At 33.9% G+C, this 18,719-nt stretch overlaps 1 protein-coding gene across 10 annotated transcripts in view; it reads right to left on the reverse strand.

Annotated features, from left to right (window-relative positions):
* Positions 1-18,719, reverse strand: part of PHC3 (polyhomeotic homolog 3) — a 75,099-nt gene that overhangs the window by 8,623 nt on the left and 47,757 nt on the right. For all 10 annotated transcript variants that reach the window (XM_045539638.1, XM_045539644.1, XM_045539643.1 and 7 more), the window contains 4 exons: positions 16,139-16,292; positions 11,362-11,612; positions 8,430-8,589; positions 2,058-2,172 (listed from right to left, as the gene is read on the reverse strand). In XM_045539638.1, coding sequence (XP_045395594.1) covers positions 2,058-2,172; positions 8,430-8,589; positions 11,362-11,612; positions 16,139-16,292 — 680 coding nt within the window. The remainder of the gene's footprint in view (positions 1-2,057; positions 2,173-8,429; positions 8,590-11,361; positions 11,613-16,138; positions 16,293-18,719) is intronic.

An 18,719-nucleotide genomic window follows, 5' to 3' on the forward strand; every position in this document is an offset into this window, starting at 1 on the left:
CAACTACCCAATTCTGCCATTGTAGTGTGAAAGCCACAGAAAATATTGAATGAGCATGGCTGTGTTCCAGTAAAACTTTTAGCAACAATGAAATATAAATTTTACGTCATTTTCATATGTCACAAAATATTATTGTTTTGATTTTTTTCGAACAACTTAAAAATTTAAAAACCATCCTTAGCTCAAGGGCCATACAAAAAATAAGCAGCAAGAAGGACTTGGCCTGGGCAAGTATAAGTATGCCAACCCCTCCCTAGAAAAAAAAGTAAAAGGAAATTATTTAAGAAACAAATTTCTGAAAAGCTATGGAAAGGCTAAGAAAAACATATGCAGTTCCTCTTTATTTACACATATAAAACTGCCTCTGTAACTTATTTTAAAACCTCTTTTGCTCTAAGAGAAGTACAAGAATAAATCCCAATTAACATTGCTACTGGTATCTATTTTAGGACCAGCATGCAGATATCAAAACAATTTTTCCTCTCCTACATTTTATGAAAATATCAAGAGATAGAAATAAGGAGTTCTATGAGAATCAGTAGACTGTTTTTCCCATAACAGTATAGGTGTCCTGATGACCACTTCATTTTACCCTATAACAATTCAACAAGCTCTTGCTGTGTTTATTATGTGCTTATCTGTGGGCTCAGAAGTATAGGTTTCTTTTTTCCATTTATATCAACCGATAAAACTTCTTTACCCATTGAGACAAGAGCAGAGAAGAAACTAGCTTTATACTTGCTATCTAGTCCCTCAATATTTAGCTATCGAAGACAGCTAAGCAGATATGTAAATACTGCAGTTCTTCTCTCACTTAATTTATCCTTCCCTCCTTGCTCTCTCATCCATATTTTCTTATGTTAGCACCCCTAACCTGCTACAAAGGCTCACCTAAAGGAATAATTATGTGACAACTCAGCAATCATCTGTGGGAGAAGAGTGATGGTAGCATTAAATGTTCTGAAATATTTCTTAATAGTCAAGAAATTTAAAATACTCTGAAAGACAGTCCTTTTCCCAAGTTTTCAGAGTTTTTAATGACTTAGAATCAGAGAGCCACTGTTCTTTCTTGTAGTATATGCAAACTAGAAAATTCAAGTTAAAATATGAGTTTTGTAATTTGATTATAGGTATATTATTACATCAAATATATCTGAAAAACAGATTGACAACTGAAACAATGAACTCATCTTTGGAGGAAAACACTTCTATTACTTATTTAACATAAGTTTTACTAAGTATATTTTGGAAGCATCCATACAAAATAAAATGTCCAAGCAAGAAATTCCCTGGATATGTATACAATTAAGACCTTAAATTCTTTGAGAGAATAATCACTTTTTTGAACAGAGAAACAAATTTCAAAATCATCAACCTATCCATACACTTCTACTTCAGTGATAAATATCTATACTATTAGGATTTACTATCAGAATCAGAGTGGGTTTTTTAAAATGTAGAGTAAACTTGGGAATTACAAGATTAATAGAGCCTAAACATTTCTTTTGCTATTGATACTATTACCTATAATAATTACTATTAACAATACTAACTCAGAAGAGACAGGTGTTTGGTTGTCTGGTAATGTTAACAATGTGGGGAACTTATGCTATAGCTGTCCCATTTAGAAATCTAAATAGGATATAGTTCAAACCAATGAAAACACTTTAAAAATGAACAAAGTAAATCCAGGTATTTCAATATTGATAAAACAATCAGTTGATAAAACAAATATTGGTTTCAATCCTTTAAAAGATTAGTATTCTATAATATCCTTGTCATTTCACTGGAGAGATTCTCCTAAGCATATTCTTACCACCAGGAGATTGCTACTTTAATATTAGATTATACTGCGAAACTGATTTTAAGTGTTATGTAGTATGCATTAGATTTTATATTATAACTATACCAAAGTAGGTCCAGATAAGGCCTATTTATATTATTCTTCTCTATCACAATATCTAGGTTTGACTATTGGTAAACTATACAAGAGTTTTCTGGTTTTGTTGTAGTGATTGCCAGTTTATCCTTTAGGAAATTTAAGAGCTTAGAAATACCTTTTGGCACATGACATAGTGCAGAATCGTTTTGACCGCAAAAATTCATTAGCATATCCCATTTTCCCACAGAATTCACACTTGAGCAACTCACTGTCCATTTCTTCTAATGTCTCTAAAAAAGAAGGAAACAAACAAAAAATTCCAAAAATTTTAATTGTGGCAAATTTTCTTTTAGCCTATCCTTTAGTTGGACACGGCTAGCTTTTCAATACATAGCCACTTTGGCAGGACAAACTCTTCAAAAACAACCATCTCTACTAATTCCCTCTTGCTTCTGCTGCATAAAAATTATATGGAGTTTCTTTCTATACATATAAACATAACATTTTTTAAGGTTCATTTTGCTTAAAGTCTACTTAAAATGTACAAACAACTTTATAAACACTGGGAGAGAAATAAGGATGAATAACACAGTCACTATCCTCCAGGAGGAACACTTTCAAAAAGTAGAATGTGGGATATGAATTTTAATACATTGCTCTGTGGAGATATATAGCAGGGAACCCTTAATTCTAACTGGAGAAAATTAAGGTGAGATTTTGATACACATGATTTTAGAGAAGCATGTAAAATAATTAACTCTGAAAGATCTGCAGTTATGACAGAATACATAAAGATGTATGTATACATAAAGTATACTTAATATACTAATTATAAAATAGTTCCATTTGTTTATATCATATTAAAATAAAAATAATTTGTATTAGTCTTAAAAGTTATAGAATATAATTTCTATATTTCCATACCACTGATACTTTTTTTCAGGGTACTCCCTATTAAGTTAGGATGTCCTTCTTCCAGCCCTGTATCCCTAACTTTCTTCAGGCAATAGCACAGGCCCCAAAGAAACTTCTAACCTAAATCCTCAGGTACTAAGGAGCAGTCACTTATGAGCAAGCAACTTAATCTTCAGGATCCACAGTTTTCTCACCTATTAAAATGGGGTTTATAATACCTTTCCTAAAAAATTGAAGTGACAGTAAAATGAGTGTCCAAGAGGTAGCAGGCATAAAAGTGACAGTTCCATATCCTATTTTCCACATAACTAAAAGAGTACTAAGACATGAGAAGTGCTCAAGAAATACTTCAGTAAACTTGTTAAATGCTTAAATCCACCATATTTTGCCATTTTCTTGCATCATCAAAATTCCTTTGCCAAGTCATATAAAATATGCAACAAAGGCACTTTACTATCTAAAGCTTGTAGCTGTGGGCTCTATATGTGCTCTCTGTTACTCATTTAGCAAGGACTTGTTAAAAGGAAGACAAGTACCTCTAGTTTCTTGGGCCAAAAAAACAAAATGAAGACAAGGACTCAGAAACATAGACATGGATGGCATGTACTCAGTAAGCTCAGGCATAACATTACCCCAGTTTCACTGGAGAAGCAGATGGCAAAGTGCTAAATCAAGTGAAGGTAGCAAGAACATACTGTGAAGTAATATTGGACATTGATAGGACATCCAAATACATTATTCTGACTAATGAAATCATCAATTAACAAGTGACCACTTTAAGGAAATTCTCAGGACTACCTTCATAAGCAAGTCACCAATTTAGCAGTAATGAGGAAGAAACAGTCTCAAAACAAGTAAACTGGCCAGGCGCAGTGGCTCACGCCTGTAATCCTAGCACTCTGGGAGGCCAAGGTGTGGGGAGGCGATCGTTTGAGCTCAGGAGTTCGAGACCAGCCTGAGCAAGAGCAAGACCCTGTCTCTACTAAAAATAGAAAGCAATTATATGGACAACTAAAAACATACACAGAAAAAATTAGCCGGGCATGGTGGCGCATGCCTGTAGTCCCAGCTACTTGGGAGGCTGAGGCAGTAGGATCGCTTGAGCCCAGGAGTGTGAGGTTGCTGTGAGCTAGGCTGACGCCATGGCACTCTAGCCCGGGCAACAGAGGGAGACTCTGTCTGAAACAAAACAAAACAAAACAAAAAAAACAACAAGTAAACTAAAAATTGGCCCCTTCCAATGACCTGGGGATAGCTTTCACAAAGCTGTGACACAGAACACCCACCAACACATTCCTGGGACCTGATATTATAACTCCCAGGAGTACTGTTTTTACTGTGTCATGCTTATAACCTGATGTGACTTTGAAAAGCCTGTACAGGAGACAGAACCTCTCACTCAACCACCACTGCCACAGCTCCAACCCTAAAGAGTCGATTCCTCAAGTTGTTCCAGGAAAGGCTATGCTGAAAGCTCTGTTTCAAAGGTTTTTTATTAATTAACATAGCAATGTACAACACCTCATAATAGGTTAGAATACCTTATGAAGAAGGAAATTGTTTTTGCTGGTGAGAGAGGGGAAATGCCAAACGGAGACAGTTTACAGTTAAAAACCTAACAAAAATAGAACGTGAGTTTTACTTCTCATAAAGTGAGGGACATTGGTTGGGCGCAGCAGCTCACACCTGTAATCACAACACCCTGGGAGGCCAAGGCAGGAGGATCACTTGAGCTCAGAAGTTTGAGAACAGCCTAAGCAAGAGTGAGACCCCGCCTCTACTAAAAATAGAAAAATTAGCCTGGTATGGTATCACCAACCTGTAGTCCCAGCTACTCGGGAGGCTGAGGCAGGAGGATTGCTTTAAGCCCAGGAGAGTGAGGTTGCAGTGAACTAATGAAGACCCTGCCGCACTCTTGCCAGGGCAACAGGGCGAGACAATGTCTCCAGAAAAAAATTAAAATGAATATAAATTTTTAAAAAAAGAAATGAGAGACATTAACAGATTCAAAAATTCCTGTTCTAATGTTCAGTTAGATTTTTAACAAATCTAGTAACCAAAGTTATTCTTTACATTTGTGAATGAAAAACGCAGAGCCAGAGTTCAAAAAATTGCTGATTTAGCTAATAAAAATGAGATTCTATGGCAGAGACAGCTGGTAATTCTCCAGCACCCATTCTTTGCTTTTCTTCCATAGTAACAAAACCCTAGAAACATGGCCATCCAGAATAAAAACTAGTTTCTGCCCTAAGTGTGGCTGATTTCTGACCAATGGGATATGAACACAAATACTCTTAACTTTCAGATGGTGCCCTCTCCCACTTTCATTGGTTAACATGTGGATCATGAAGATCAGTCATCTTGAATATTCTAGGGACAGCAGACACAGAAGACACTGGAGCTTGGGTACTCAACACCAAGGAGCTACCACGTAAGCCCTGGACTGCTGACCTTTGGATTATGTCAAAGAAAATTAAACTCCTACGTTGTTTTATCAAATATTATTCTGGGTCTCTATGAAATGGCCAAACCTATATCCTAATACAGACTCCTAATTTTTTTGTGTGTGAAATGGCCAAACCTATATCCTAATATAGACTACTAATTTTTTTGTGTGTGGAGGAGTTATAATACTTTTTAATTTCCCCAAAGACCTAAAATTGCATGAGGATCAGCAGCAAAGACAGGTGATGATTTACCAGAGAAGACAATAAGATATCTTTGATACATCACAATCTAATGGTTGGAGATACTGGTTATAGAACCAGTCCAAAGAGAGCCATAGTTTATCCTTTAAAAAGAAAATAATCCTTATCATAAAGTTTTTATACTGAAATTATATATATACTACTAAAACCAAAGCCACTAAATAAGTGACCTCACCATTTTACCCTATAAAAAACATTCCATAAACACTGAAGTACACTGAAATTATAAAATTACCTTGGAAAATAAAATTATAAATATTTAAAATTTTAGCACATTTTATGTAAATATTTCTCCCCTAAGAAATATACTGTCTTTAAGTCTTCCTTTCCTTACTATGGTATCTTGCCCTGTTGAACTACTCTTTGCCTTATCTCCCATCAGTCCTTTCCTTCCCTTCCCACCGTGACTACAGGTGTCAATTACATGCCAAACCTCTACATACATCCTACAGATGGCCAGCAAAGTTTCCCAAAACACTCTTTTGTTCATATCACCCGCCTAAAAATCTTCAGTAACCATCCCATTGACAAGGTAACTCCTAACTCCTCTAAAATCCATGGGACTCTAGAATCTGACTCTACCAGTCTTACCTGCCACTCCTCCTCTAATCCAAACCTCTATTCTAAGCCTCCTAAAGTTACCTAGTACTTACACATCCTTTGTGAATTTACTCATGGTGTTCTAACCTGAAATGTTCTTCCTGTTTGTTATCTTAAATCTATGTATTATTATCCAAGACCCAGGTCAAATCTTATCTCTACAGGAAACTCACCAAACTGAGAATAATCTCAGCCAGTTTTAATGTTCTAAATTCTGTCTATATAATTCATTGAAAATTTACCATTTGTTGTTTCTTAGGTATCTATTATGGAGATTCTCTAGTTCTAAACTAGACTAAAAGCTCCTGGAGGGTAGGGGAGTTATGTTTTACATATATATCAGATTCTAGAACAGTCTAGCATATGTTGTATGTCCATTATATTATAACTGGAGTACCATAAAATATGTTGTGAAGTTCCCTAAGCAGATTTCCATGTTCCTTCTAAGTGTGTACACAAGGGGGCACAATATAAACACTTTTTAGCCTACAACTTTCATTTATACACTTACTGAAACAGAGGCAAGAAAAAACAACCAAGTCTCTTTGTTTTTTTTAAGTAAACTTAAATAATAAATGACTATTTTACTGAATTTGCTTAAAAATTTAGAGCTTCTGGGTTGTTTGGTTTTAGACTTTCCACATTCTGATGTTTGATATCAGGTGGGTATTACAATTATATTAGGGATGTACTCTTCAATCAAGAGGCAATTAAATTTGTTCAAAGAGAAAAATCACTAAATCTTTTTAATATCAAATAATCCTTTCTTATAGGGTTTACTCTAATAGTGCAAAACTTGAACTTAATACTTAACAATACTTGCACATTCATCTTTACTACTTTTCGTCTCAAGTGAGAAATGTTCTCAGATAGTACATATAACTTAAAGCAAGTATGTAGGAATAAAATGAAATTAAATTCACAACAACAAAAAGCACAGTATAGACCTCGTTTGGATGCTGACTTGAAACAAATAACTATAAAAGGACTTGCATTTGCTGATTTTAAATAGCAAACTCAAGGTATAAAATGTATCATTTTCATGTTTATTTGTGTTTGTTTTCCTTCAGTCATTTTGCATACCACTTTGACTTCTATGGCATATGCACTATTAGAATAAAGCCTAGGCCGGATGCGGTGGCTCACGCCTGTAATCCTAGCACTCTGGGAGGGTGAGGCGGGAGGATAGCTCAAGGTCAGGAGTTCGAGACCATCTTGAGCAAGAGCGAGATCCATCTTTACTAAAAATAGAAAGAAATTAGCTGGACAACTAGAAATATATAGAAAAAATTAGCCAGGCATGGTGGCACATGCCTGTAGTCCCAGCTACTCGGGAGGCTGAGGCAGAAGGATTGCTTAAGCCCAGGAGTTTGAGGTTGCTGTGAGCTAGGCTGACGCCACGGCACTCTAGCCCAGGCAACAGAGTGACACTGTCAAAAAAAAAGAATAAAGCCTATAAGAAAGGATTATTTGACATTAAGAAGATTTAGTGGCCGGGCATGGTGGCTCACGCCTGTAATCCTAGCACTCTAGGAGGCCGAGGCGGGCGGATCATTTGCGCTCAGGAGTTCGAGACCAGCCTGAGCAAGAGCGAGACCCTGTCTCTACTAAAAATAGAAAAAAATTATATGGACAACTAAAAATATATATATAAAAAATTAGCCGGGCATGGTGGCACATGCCTGTAGTCCCAGCTACTCGGGAGGCTGAGGCAGGAGGATTGCTTCAGTCCAGGAGTTTGAGGTTGCTGTGAGCTAGGCTGATGCCACAGCACTCTAGCCAGGGCAACAGAACGAGACTCTGTCTCCAAAAAAAAAAAAGAAGATTTAGTGATTTTTCTCTTTGAACAAATTTAATTGCCTCTTGATTGAAGAGTATATCCCTAATATAATTTTAATACCCACCTGATATCAAACATTAGAATGTGGAAAGTCTAAAACCAAACAACCCAGAAGCTCTAAATTTTTAAGCAAATTCAGTAAAATAGTCATTTATTACTTAAGTCGACTTAAAAAAAGAGATGTGGTTGTTTTGATGCTAAAATTCTGAATTGCTTTCTCTCATGTATAATGGAACTTTTCCCTCCCATACTCCTTCAAAAGTAAAACTGACATTGTACAAATTGATACCAATCTTGCTATTTCAGTTATAGGCCATGGAGAGTCTGGTTAGCTTTTCTATTATTTTAGTCAAATAATGTACTGTATGAAAATAAAAGTGAGTATGTCCAAGTGAAAATCCGTGCAGAATAAAAATCTGTGTCCTGTTCCAAGCAGTAAGAGTCAAAGTGAAATTAAAGAGTATCTTAAGTAAAATCCACAAACCTTCAGCAATCATGTCTTCCATCTCTGTGTCAGATGAATTATCAGCATGCTTCGTATTATTCTGTAGCTCTGGCTGAACGCACACTGAATTTATCACCTGATTATCCAAAAGAGGCCTTTTTTTCACAGGCTGTTCTATTAGCAAAGATGAACGACTCACCTTTAAAAAGGAGAGAGAATAAAACGAAATAATCTCTAAAAAGACATTCAGAAATAACTTAGTTTAAAGAAACCTCTTGACATGAATGCTATCTGTGATAATTTATTTGTTCAACTGATCAGATCCATTCATTACATGTTTTATTCCTTGAGAAAAGGTTAGCAGTCTGGACATAAAATCTTTATTTCTTGTCACCAGCAGTATGACTGCTCCACCACTGTCTGTCAAATAAAACCTAGTATCTGAGTTTAGGCAAGTTGTTTAAAAAAAAGTTCTAAAATTCAGCAATTCCTTATATTCAAAATTAATACTAATCATCAAATTATCCTGCACTATGACTATCTTAGTAACTCAGCAACATTGAAAAACAAAGGCAATAACAATCAGTATATTTAGAAGTTGGGTTTTCTTTTTTTTTTAACTTTAAAAAATTCTACTTTATTAAGCAAGTTCTCAAGTTCTATGTGCTGACTAATTTTTTTCCTTTGGAAACTTCAGTATTTTCCATATGAATGCAACACAAATAAAAGATCAGCAATAAATTCTGATTAGCCAGTATGCTCAATTAATGAGTTCTTTTCTACAATAACTTTTAAGATTTATTTTTGGTGCACAAAGCCTTTTATTTGCAGGATTAATGATCACAACAGATCACTACTGTATATATTTTATATATAGGGAAACTAATGTTCAAAGTGTTTAGGTGATTTCTTTACAAAAACAGAATCAGGACTAGAACTCAAGTCTCCTGACTCCTACTGTAGCAATTTAGTCTACTATAATCACAAGAGAAATGGAAAATTCTCAAACATTAACATTAACAACAAACATTCACTTACGTTCAGTATAGTTGGTTAAGTCACGAATACTACTTACTTTAGAAATATTTTCAGCTAAAACAATTTAAACCAAAAATATTTACTTAATCACTAGCAAGCCCTCAGAATAAGATGACTAGAACATCTTATTCCTCAAGAATGCTGGTTAAGTCTCGAATTTCTGCCACATATAGGGAGTAACAGCTTATTGGAAGTTTCGACATTTAACCTTAAGAGTATAATCACCCACAAACTTTTTAATCTTGTTCATTTCAGTTAGACATTTAATATGCTTCAAGTAAAACTTATGAAAGTTATTGCTTAAAAAAAACTGTAATATTCAATGCTGGTAAGGCATATACTTCTGGTGGATGAATAAATTTAAATCATCTTTTCAAAAAATAGTTTGGCAATATACATCAAGAATCTTATGAATATATATGTGATATCATAACTCTACTTCTAGGAATTCATGCTAAGAAACTAACTTAAAATGTGGATGATTTATATATAAAGATATTCCTTTCAGAACTATCTGAATAGTGAAAAAATGGAAACCTAAATGGCTAACATTAATGGAAGGATTACATAAATTACGAACGTTCACAAAGTGGAATATTATGTAACCTTTCCAAATGTTTCCAAAGTATTATTAATGATATGGGAAAATAAATGCTCAAATTTATTAAGTGAAAGAAGCAGAATTATAAATATAATAATAATCTTGATTATATAAAAAAAATATATAAACATATACATTATGGTATTAATGGGGATTATTTGCTGTATACATTTCCCAAATTCTCAATTTAGAACATGTATTACTTTTGTAGTCTGAAAAAAACAAAGTTATGGTTGTCACTAGTGATAACAGATAATAATAGCGATGGCTATTAAGGGCCAGGCATTACACATAATATTCATAATTTATGCACATTTAATTGTCTCAACAACACTAAGAAGCAAAGTATCATCTCCAACTGCCAGATGAGCAAAATGAAGATCAGAAAGGTTGAATATGACAAAGGTTACACAGTCAGTATGTGGCAGACAGGGGAAAAACACTGTTCCTAAATTTCAGCCTTCAATCAGATTTTTAGGATGCTTTAAAACGTTCAGCTCAAAATGAAGGTGTTCTATCACTACAAGTCTTATGATTTGAGACTAGATGTACATAATTTATATGCTAATATCTAGAGATGAACATTTTTCCTTAGAAAATAAATCTAAGATAGGTAGACATAAAAATATAAAATATTTTTGAAGGCCTTTGAATTTTCAGATTCATGGGTAAAAATCTTGCATTGTGATAGTTGGTTACCCAATCAATTGCCTTTGTGTTCAGTTTCTTGTGGGTGTGTGTTAAAGCTGGATTTCCTATAGGAATTCTGAAATTATGTACAGCTAAGTCTCAAGTTGTAAGACTGACAGTGATAGAACACCTCCATTTTGAGCTGAACGTTTTAAAGCACTTTTAATATCTGATTGAAAGCTGAAATTTAGGAATAATGAGAAAATCTATTTGCTAATTTTAAACCACCATTTGGGTAACTTTACTTGTATTAGGTCATTGGGAAGTTAATATTTTCTACACTCAAGTTATAGCTCACAAAGTACCACATACTTTGAAACACTATTTTTAAAATAACACTTTAGGTGTCATTTCAGTTCCCCTGCAAAGAAAAAATAATAGAAAAGTTTATTTCATTGGAGTAAACTTCCAATTACCTTTCTCTAAAAATTATAAAATTGATACCTCTATATCCTGAAATTTTTTTTACTTTTTCCTTAATTTATATCTCTAAATAGCTAGCATAAAATTCTAGATAAAGACTAACAACTTTTTGAAATAAAATTATATGATTTTTATTAGAGAACAATAAAAGACAACTTTAGAAATAATGTTATGTGAATAATAAACAGACACACACACACAAATATGCTTGCTACTTACAGGAAATGGCTCCAATCCCTCCTGAATCACAAAGCCTTCAATAACATGTGTCAAGATCTGTGGTTTAACAATAGCCTGTGGAGGTTTGTTTTCTGTGTTGAGAGTGCTACCATGCATAGACGTACTATTACTCCTTGTGGTAGCAGCTGGGATTAAGAGTGGAGGCGGAGGAACAGAAACATGTGAGGGATCTGATGGAGACTTAATTACTGAAGCACTGACTGATGCCACAGCAGGTAATTCCACTTGCTCTGAAAAAAAATAAATAAATAATTTTTAAATTTTTAGCAGTTTGCCCAGGCAAAAATGAAAGAGGATAAACACTAATAACAGTTAATATCTGGTTCTTTCCAAAAAACTGTTTTAAGAACTTCATATTCACTATCTCATTTAATCTGCAACATAACCTTTTGAGGTAGAAAATATTATTATCCTTATTTTATGCAAGAGGGTGACTTGCTCAAATCTTGGTTTAAAAAACTAGCCCATAAGACATGAAAATGTTTCAGAATATCAACTTACAGATAATTACTAAAACTGGTGCTTAAGTTTTTTTTATTTTAAGCTATACAGCCACTAAATTCCCTATATTCCTGTTTCTGTATTCCAAATGACATAGGCAGAGTGGGGGAGTACTTTGAAAGTACATTTAAATGAAACAAGGTCATGAGATCCACAAAATAAGTAGGAATTTTAATGAGTTACACAATCATCACCCTTAACTTCAAGGACGAAAACTACCTCCAAATCCTCACACAAATTTGTTTTTAAAACTCTTCAATGGCCCTGTATATATCAATTTTGAAGAACACTGTAGCAAATGCAAAATGTTGGGCTGGAACACTGTGATTCCTCCCCTTCCCACTCTAAAGACCACAATAAGATAGATCCAGCAGCCTATAATGGGGACTTTTCCTACTCATTCAGTAGCACCAACTCTTTACTAAAGTGGAAAGATGGAACCAGCTGATATCTAGGAACTTCAGTGAGTACAGATATCTATCAGAGCAGGAGAAAAAAAGAACATGCATATAAAGATAATAATACTGAGCACTCATATACTGGTACTATGTTCAATGCTTTATACGGTATAACTCATATTAATCCTTACAACTATCCTAAGGGTACATACTGTTATCTTAGTTTTAAAGATGAGGAAACCAAGACAGAGATTAAGTAACTTGCCTTAAGGGCACACAGCAAATAAGTAGTGGAACTGGGATACTAACCCAGTCAGTTTGGTTCAGGAGACCATGCTCTTAACTGTTATGTTAACTTTTCTCCCCCATCAGTATGAAAAGGATTGACATCACCTATTAAAGATGCTCAAAATATAACCCAGCTAGGGAGAGAAGAAAGAATAGGAATCTGTAAAGAGTAGAAAACTCAGCTAATAAAATAGTGTAGTGATCATCTGTATAGTCTCAGAAATGGAAACACTAAGAGTTTATCATTAGTAACTCCAATGTGATTAATATTATTATGTAAGCCTGCACAGCACTATTATAGCCATAAATTAACCTAATTCCACCAGATAATCCACCATAATAAACTGTATGGGAACATCTGTTTAAAGTCACACAATCTATAAACAAAAAAAGAAAAGAAAAATGCTAATTTGCTGATTTCTGGAACAAATTAACAATTGGACACGTATGTTATCAAACTGAGAAATTCCACAAAAATCCTATCCTACATACCAAATCTTCACATGTATTTCTAGAAGACAAAGCATAAAAGATATAAAATTCTGAAGTGGAATTGAAAGGCATTTTTCTATTGGAAGAAAAAATAAATCTGTGGGGAACTGAAACATAAAATAAAATTTTAATGTTCCTTACAAATTTAGAGATATTTTGTTACTTTAGAAATATAAAGCTGCATTAGGTATAATTTGGTTTGCTCAGGGAATACTACTTGGTTTATGTTTTAATTAACTTCTACCTAGATCATACATATTAATACAATGTACCAATCTTATATAGTCCTAAATTTTGTTAAAAATAGAACTGTAGGGTGAGGGACTCATGCCTGTAATCCCAGCACTTTGGGAGGGTAAGGAAGGAGGATCGCTTGAGGCCAGGAGTTTGATACCAGCCTCAGCAACACAGTAAGACCCCATTTCCATTTCTTAAAAAAAAAAAAAAAAAAAAAAAATCAGCCAGGCCTGGTGGCACGTGCCTATAATCCTAGCTACTTGGGAAGCTGAAGCAGGAAGATCTCTTGAGCCTAGCAATTGAAGGTTATAGTGATTTACAATCACACCACTGGACTCCAGCCTGAGTGACAGAGTGAGACCCTGCCTCAAAAAAAAAAAAAAAATAGAACTATAAACTACTGACTTTTTGAAGAGGTTAGTAGCTATTATTTGCTAGTTTATAAACTGCTAAAATTGAAAACATGAGAAACACTGGTATATTATAGTAGAACAGAAATACAATTATCATACCCTCTAGATTTAAGATAAGCATGAGAGAAAAGCTATGTTAACTGAAAGGACTCTGTCACAGATTACTGTCTCATTTTCTGAGGAAGAGCTATGAGCTTTTTCTACATTTTTGTATAGATGCTAATTTTACTTTTAAAGAACTTTTGCAGATTTATAAAAACTGAATCCTAGATGGAAACAATTCTTATTTTTGCAAGTTAGTTTATTTCATGGTTTGATGAAAGTTATTCTAAAAATCTACCTGTGCTCTTTTCCCCCACTCATATACTACAGAGGAGTGATAAATATGAAGTAAACTATGGGAAGATTCAAAAGTCTGACATGGTAGTTAAACAATTTAGCCAGAGAGATGGGCCTGACAGGATCTCAGACTATATTCCTGAGGAAAACATGCAAAGATATTCTTGTGCTCCAATATTTCAAAAATGTTTACATTTCCTTTGAATACCATCAGTAATGTTTATTTTGTAATTAAATCAGTCACAATGCAAGTTTAGTATTCAATAAAACTTATATTTCTGCCTTTAAATTTAAACTCCAAGAAATCTGCAGCAATCAATATAAATCCATTTTCGGTATAAAGAAATCACAAAGATTTAATACTATAGTTAGACTTTCTTAAATCTATGTTTTGAGGTATTATTTTGAGTAAACAAAGGCAGTAATATAAAACTTGTCTTAAATTTTTTTTTTGAGATAGGGTCTTGCTCTCTTGCCTAAGCTAGAGTGCAGTGGCATCATCATAGCTCACTACAACCTCAAACTCATGGGCTCAAGCGATCCTCCTACCTCAGACTTCCAAGTAGGTGTAAGTACAGGAGCATGCCATCACATCCAGCTAATTTTTTTTATATTTTATAGAGATAAGATCTCACTATGTTGCTCAGGCTGATCTTGAACTCCTCGCCTTAGGCGATTCTCCTGTCTCAGCTTCCCACTGCACCCAGTCTTAAATCTTATATATAATTTTGTTGGCTAAACATTTTCTATTACTCAGAAGGGGGAAAAGCTAAAAGAAAATTAATTTTCCCCTTCTATGCTTTCCAGAAATTCACATTAGTGAAGTAATAAAAGCTTGAGAGAAGGGAAGGGAAGGGGATGAAGCATACTGAAGAAAACAAACAAGGGTTGCTTTAGTAGCAGAGTCAGTGTTCCATTACAATTTGTTTCCATGCCTATTACAGTAATCCTGCTTAACTGAAAATGATCATGAGAGCCATTAGATATTCAATAGAACAAAATATTTAAAACAAGTCCTGAACCAAGATTAGTATTTAGATTAAGGGTCAGTAAATTTTCTGAAAAAGGCCCTATGGTCTCTGCAACTACTTAACTTTGTGGTTACTAACACAAAGGCAGCTACAGATAATATCTGAACAAATAAACATGGCTATGTTCCACAGAACTTTATTTATATGGATGATGAAATTTGAGTTTTACATAATTTTAATGATATAAGCTGTTATTCTTCTTTTCATTTTTTTCCACCATTCAAAAATTTTAAAATGATCCTTAGCTGGGCCTATACAAAAATAAAGAGCAGGAAACAACTGAACAGTGAACAGTAGTTTGCCAACCCTGATCTTAAATAAAATATTCATAAATTTTAATAACATGGAATATATCTTTTTTAGGACATAGGCATTGGGCTACAGGTTATACTAATGTTTTAGTAAAATACCTAGGGTACACAGTAACTTTGATATTATGAGGAGGAGCTTATAGGCAATTTACTTGAACTTATAAGTAGCATTCTGTCTCAGCCTCCCAAGTAGCTGGGACAACAGGCGCATGTCACTACACATGGCTAATTTTTCTATTTTTTGTAGAGACAGAGTCTTGCTCTTGCTCAGGCTGGTCTTGAACTCCTGGCCTCAAGTAATCCTCTCGCCTCAGCCTCCCAAAGTGCTAAGATTACAGGCATGAGCCACAAAGCTTGGCCTATTTATTCTAATTTTTAAGATAGAAATAGCTGAACACATGATCTAAATGGGCACATGAAACACATCTGTACAAATCACTAAAAATTAGAAGACTGAAATGTTAAGTTTTTCATTTGGGTGGTATTGAACAATTTATAAACTACTGACTCCCAGCTATTAAAAAATTTTCTAAGAAGACAATAGTTCTTATTTACTTTTTAATAAACTAATTGTTCCTCATCAAAAAAAAAACCCAAAAAACCACCTTGAACTCTATCTTTTGCTGCAATTATAATAACTACAATAACAAATCAGTTTAATGTGATCTCTGGTAAAAAAATAAACTTTCCCCATCACTAACATGTATCAAATGGAACAATTCTCCCAAATTTTGCTATTTCCTCACCTAACAAAGGATGTTCAGAAGTCAAATCTTCTCCTCTCCCCACAGTTATAGCTGCTGGAGACAAAGTGGGTGGTGGTGGGGTTCTATCCATCCGGACACATTCATCTGACTCTTCTGGCATTTCTTCTTCACACACATCTTCTACTTGATAAACCTGCAATGACAAACCATGTTGCCTTAATGTTTCCAAAAATACATTGAATGAGGTGTTCTTAGCTTAATTAAAAAAAATTAAACCCTAAGTGTATTACATTTAAAAATAAGACAAAATGACTATTCTGAAAAGTTGAAAGTAAAACTTTAAAATTGCTCAAATGAAGTTTTTCATAATACTTGATAATATTTCACTGAAAGCAACCTGTGGATCAGTATCTAGGGCAAGCTGTGGATCAGTATCTAGGCCAAAATTCATTAAGGTTTCCAAAAGGATGATAGTCAAGTCTGGACATATTTTTAATTTTGAGAATTAAAAAAAAAAGTTTTAATTTGACACAATCAAATAACTATCTCAAGAATTATAGAATTGTTTTTGTTAACTTCTAACTGTCATAAACCAAAATATATACTAATATTTTTCACAGGCACACTAAATAAATCTCCAAAATGACACATATTATATCAAGACATGGACTGCCAAGAGGACTATAACCCTGGCTCTTCTTTATTATTATTATGTGAATTAAATTATGAAAGGTAATATCTAAGAATCTACAAAAAAGGTATACAATTATATCTCCTCTTTCCTTTTGCCTTACTCAAGAATCTAATGAATCTTTATAAGCTAATATGTAAACAGAAAATATTGCTCTTTAAAATACAGATACACACACTCACTCACACACACACACACACACACACACACACCCTAAGCCATTTGACATAATATTTTTCATCTCTTTAATATTGTTCCATACTTATGGGGGAAAGTTTTTGAGTCTTTAACTTAACCACTTTGTTATCTGATTGTAAAGATTATACTTAAGGAAGATGGAATAAAATGTACTCTAAGAAGGAATTATATAACTAGAAGTAACTAGTCATATAATGTTTCTTTAAACTTAAGGCTTAGTTTTCAAAGTGCACTTCTAGAGCTTGACATAGGTATTTTAATCTGTCATCATTTATTGCTTCCTTAACCATTATTTATGAAAGATGATAGGTTACTAAAAACAAAGCCACAAGACAGCTCATCTCCATTCTTTTATGTACAAAGCTTATTACTTAAATTTATAAAGATTATTAGTTTTTTTTAAGATTACTTAACCAAAATGATTAAAATTCCAGTGAATGTTAACGAACAAAAAAAACCTTTCAATATTCACAAAAAAACTTTCAGTGATCTAATGTTGTATGTATTTTTTAATCAAACTATTTAAAAAGTTTAATGATTTGAATATAAAATTGGCCAGGCACAGTGGCTCGTGTAATCCTAGCACTCTGGGAAGCCAAGGCAGGAGGATTGCTTGATGCCAGGAGTTCGAGACCAGCCTGGGCAACATAGTAAGATCCCGTCTCTACAAAAAATAGAAAAATTAGCCAGGCATGGTGTTGCACACCTGTAGTTCCAGCAATTGGGAGGCTGAGGCAAGAGGATTGCTTGAACCTAGGAGTTGGAGGTTGCAATGAGCTATGATGATGCCACTGTACTCTAGCCTGGGCAATAGAGCGAGACTCTTATCTCAATTATATATATGAGATATATATATTAAAAAGTAATCAAGGTATCTGAAACCCACATAAACCATGTGTTATAAAAGAGACTATGAAGTTCATCTATAAAGGTATATCTAGCAACAGGTGACAGCTAAAAATAAATAAATAAATAAAAATCTTTGCAAGCCTCTATTAAGAATAAAACGTCGGGTTATTTTCTACCTTTTTTAAAACTTAAAAATCCTACTGTTAACTGATAATTTTATATCAAACATAATATCCAGAATTCAGATCCAAATCAGCTACTAAGTGGGCAAAATATTTATGTTATTTGCTCACAACCCTGCATCTGGAAACTAGTTTCACCAAGAGAGATTTCTTTGCCTCATGCCTGGATCTCAAAAGCTAAGGCAGTTGTTTGTTATTGTATAATGTAACAATTACAGCTGCTAGGATCTGTTCATGGTAACAATTTTTAAAATGATGATAATGCCCAATATAGGGAAAATTACCCCCCAAAATTCTGCAGTGTTAAGAAAAACAAACCTAGTGCCCAGGGACATCTGCCATAGTGGTGATTATTTTAATTTGCCTGGGTGGTGGGGACATTAATTCAGAGGTAATTAAACAAGTATGCTTTTCTCAATCAGTTCAATTTTATCTATGTAGCATTCCTTTAGTAGATGTTACTTTTCCTTCAAAGAACACTATCTTTTCTTAAAATGCTGAAACTCTCTTTAATTTTAATGCTGTCACATGTTATTCAAATATCTGCTACAGTATCTTTTAAGGAATCAAAGCTTAATCAGGCATAGAATTCTGATTTTTAAAAAAGAATGAAAGAGTTCAAAGGATGGAAAGAGCCATAACACAAACAGCATATTGTGAAATAATCCCTCAACAAATATTATAAAATACTTCTCATTCT

This window comes from Lemur catta, chromosome 1 (genome assembly GCF_020740605.2).
Source record: "Lemur catta isolate mLemCat1 chromosome 1, mLemCat1.pri, whole genome shotgun sequence".
NCBI classification, from domain to species: domain Eukaryota; kingdom Metazoa; phylum Chordata; class Mammalia; order Primates; family Lemuridae; genus Lemur; species Lemur catta.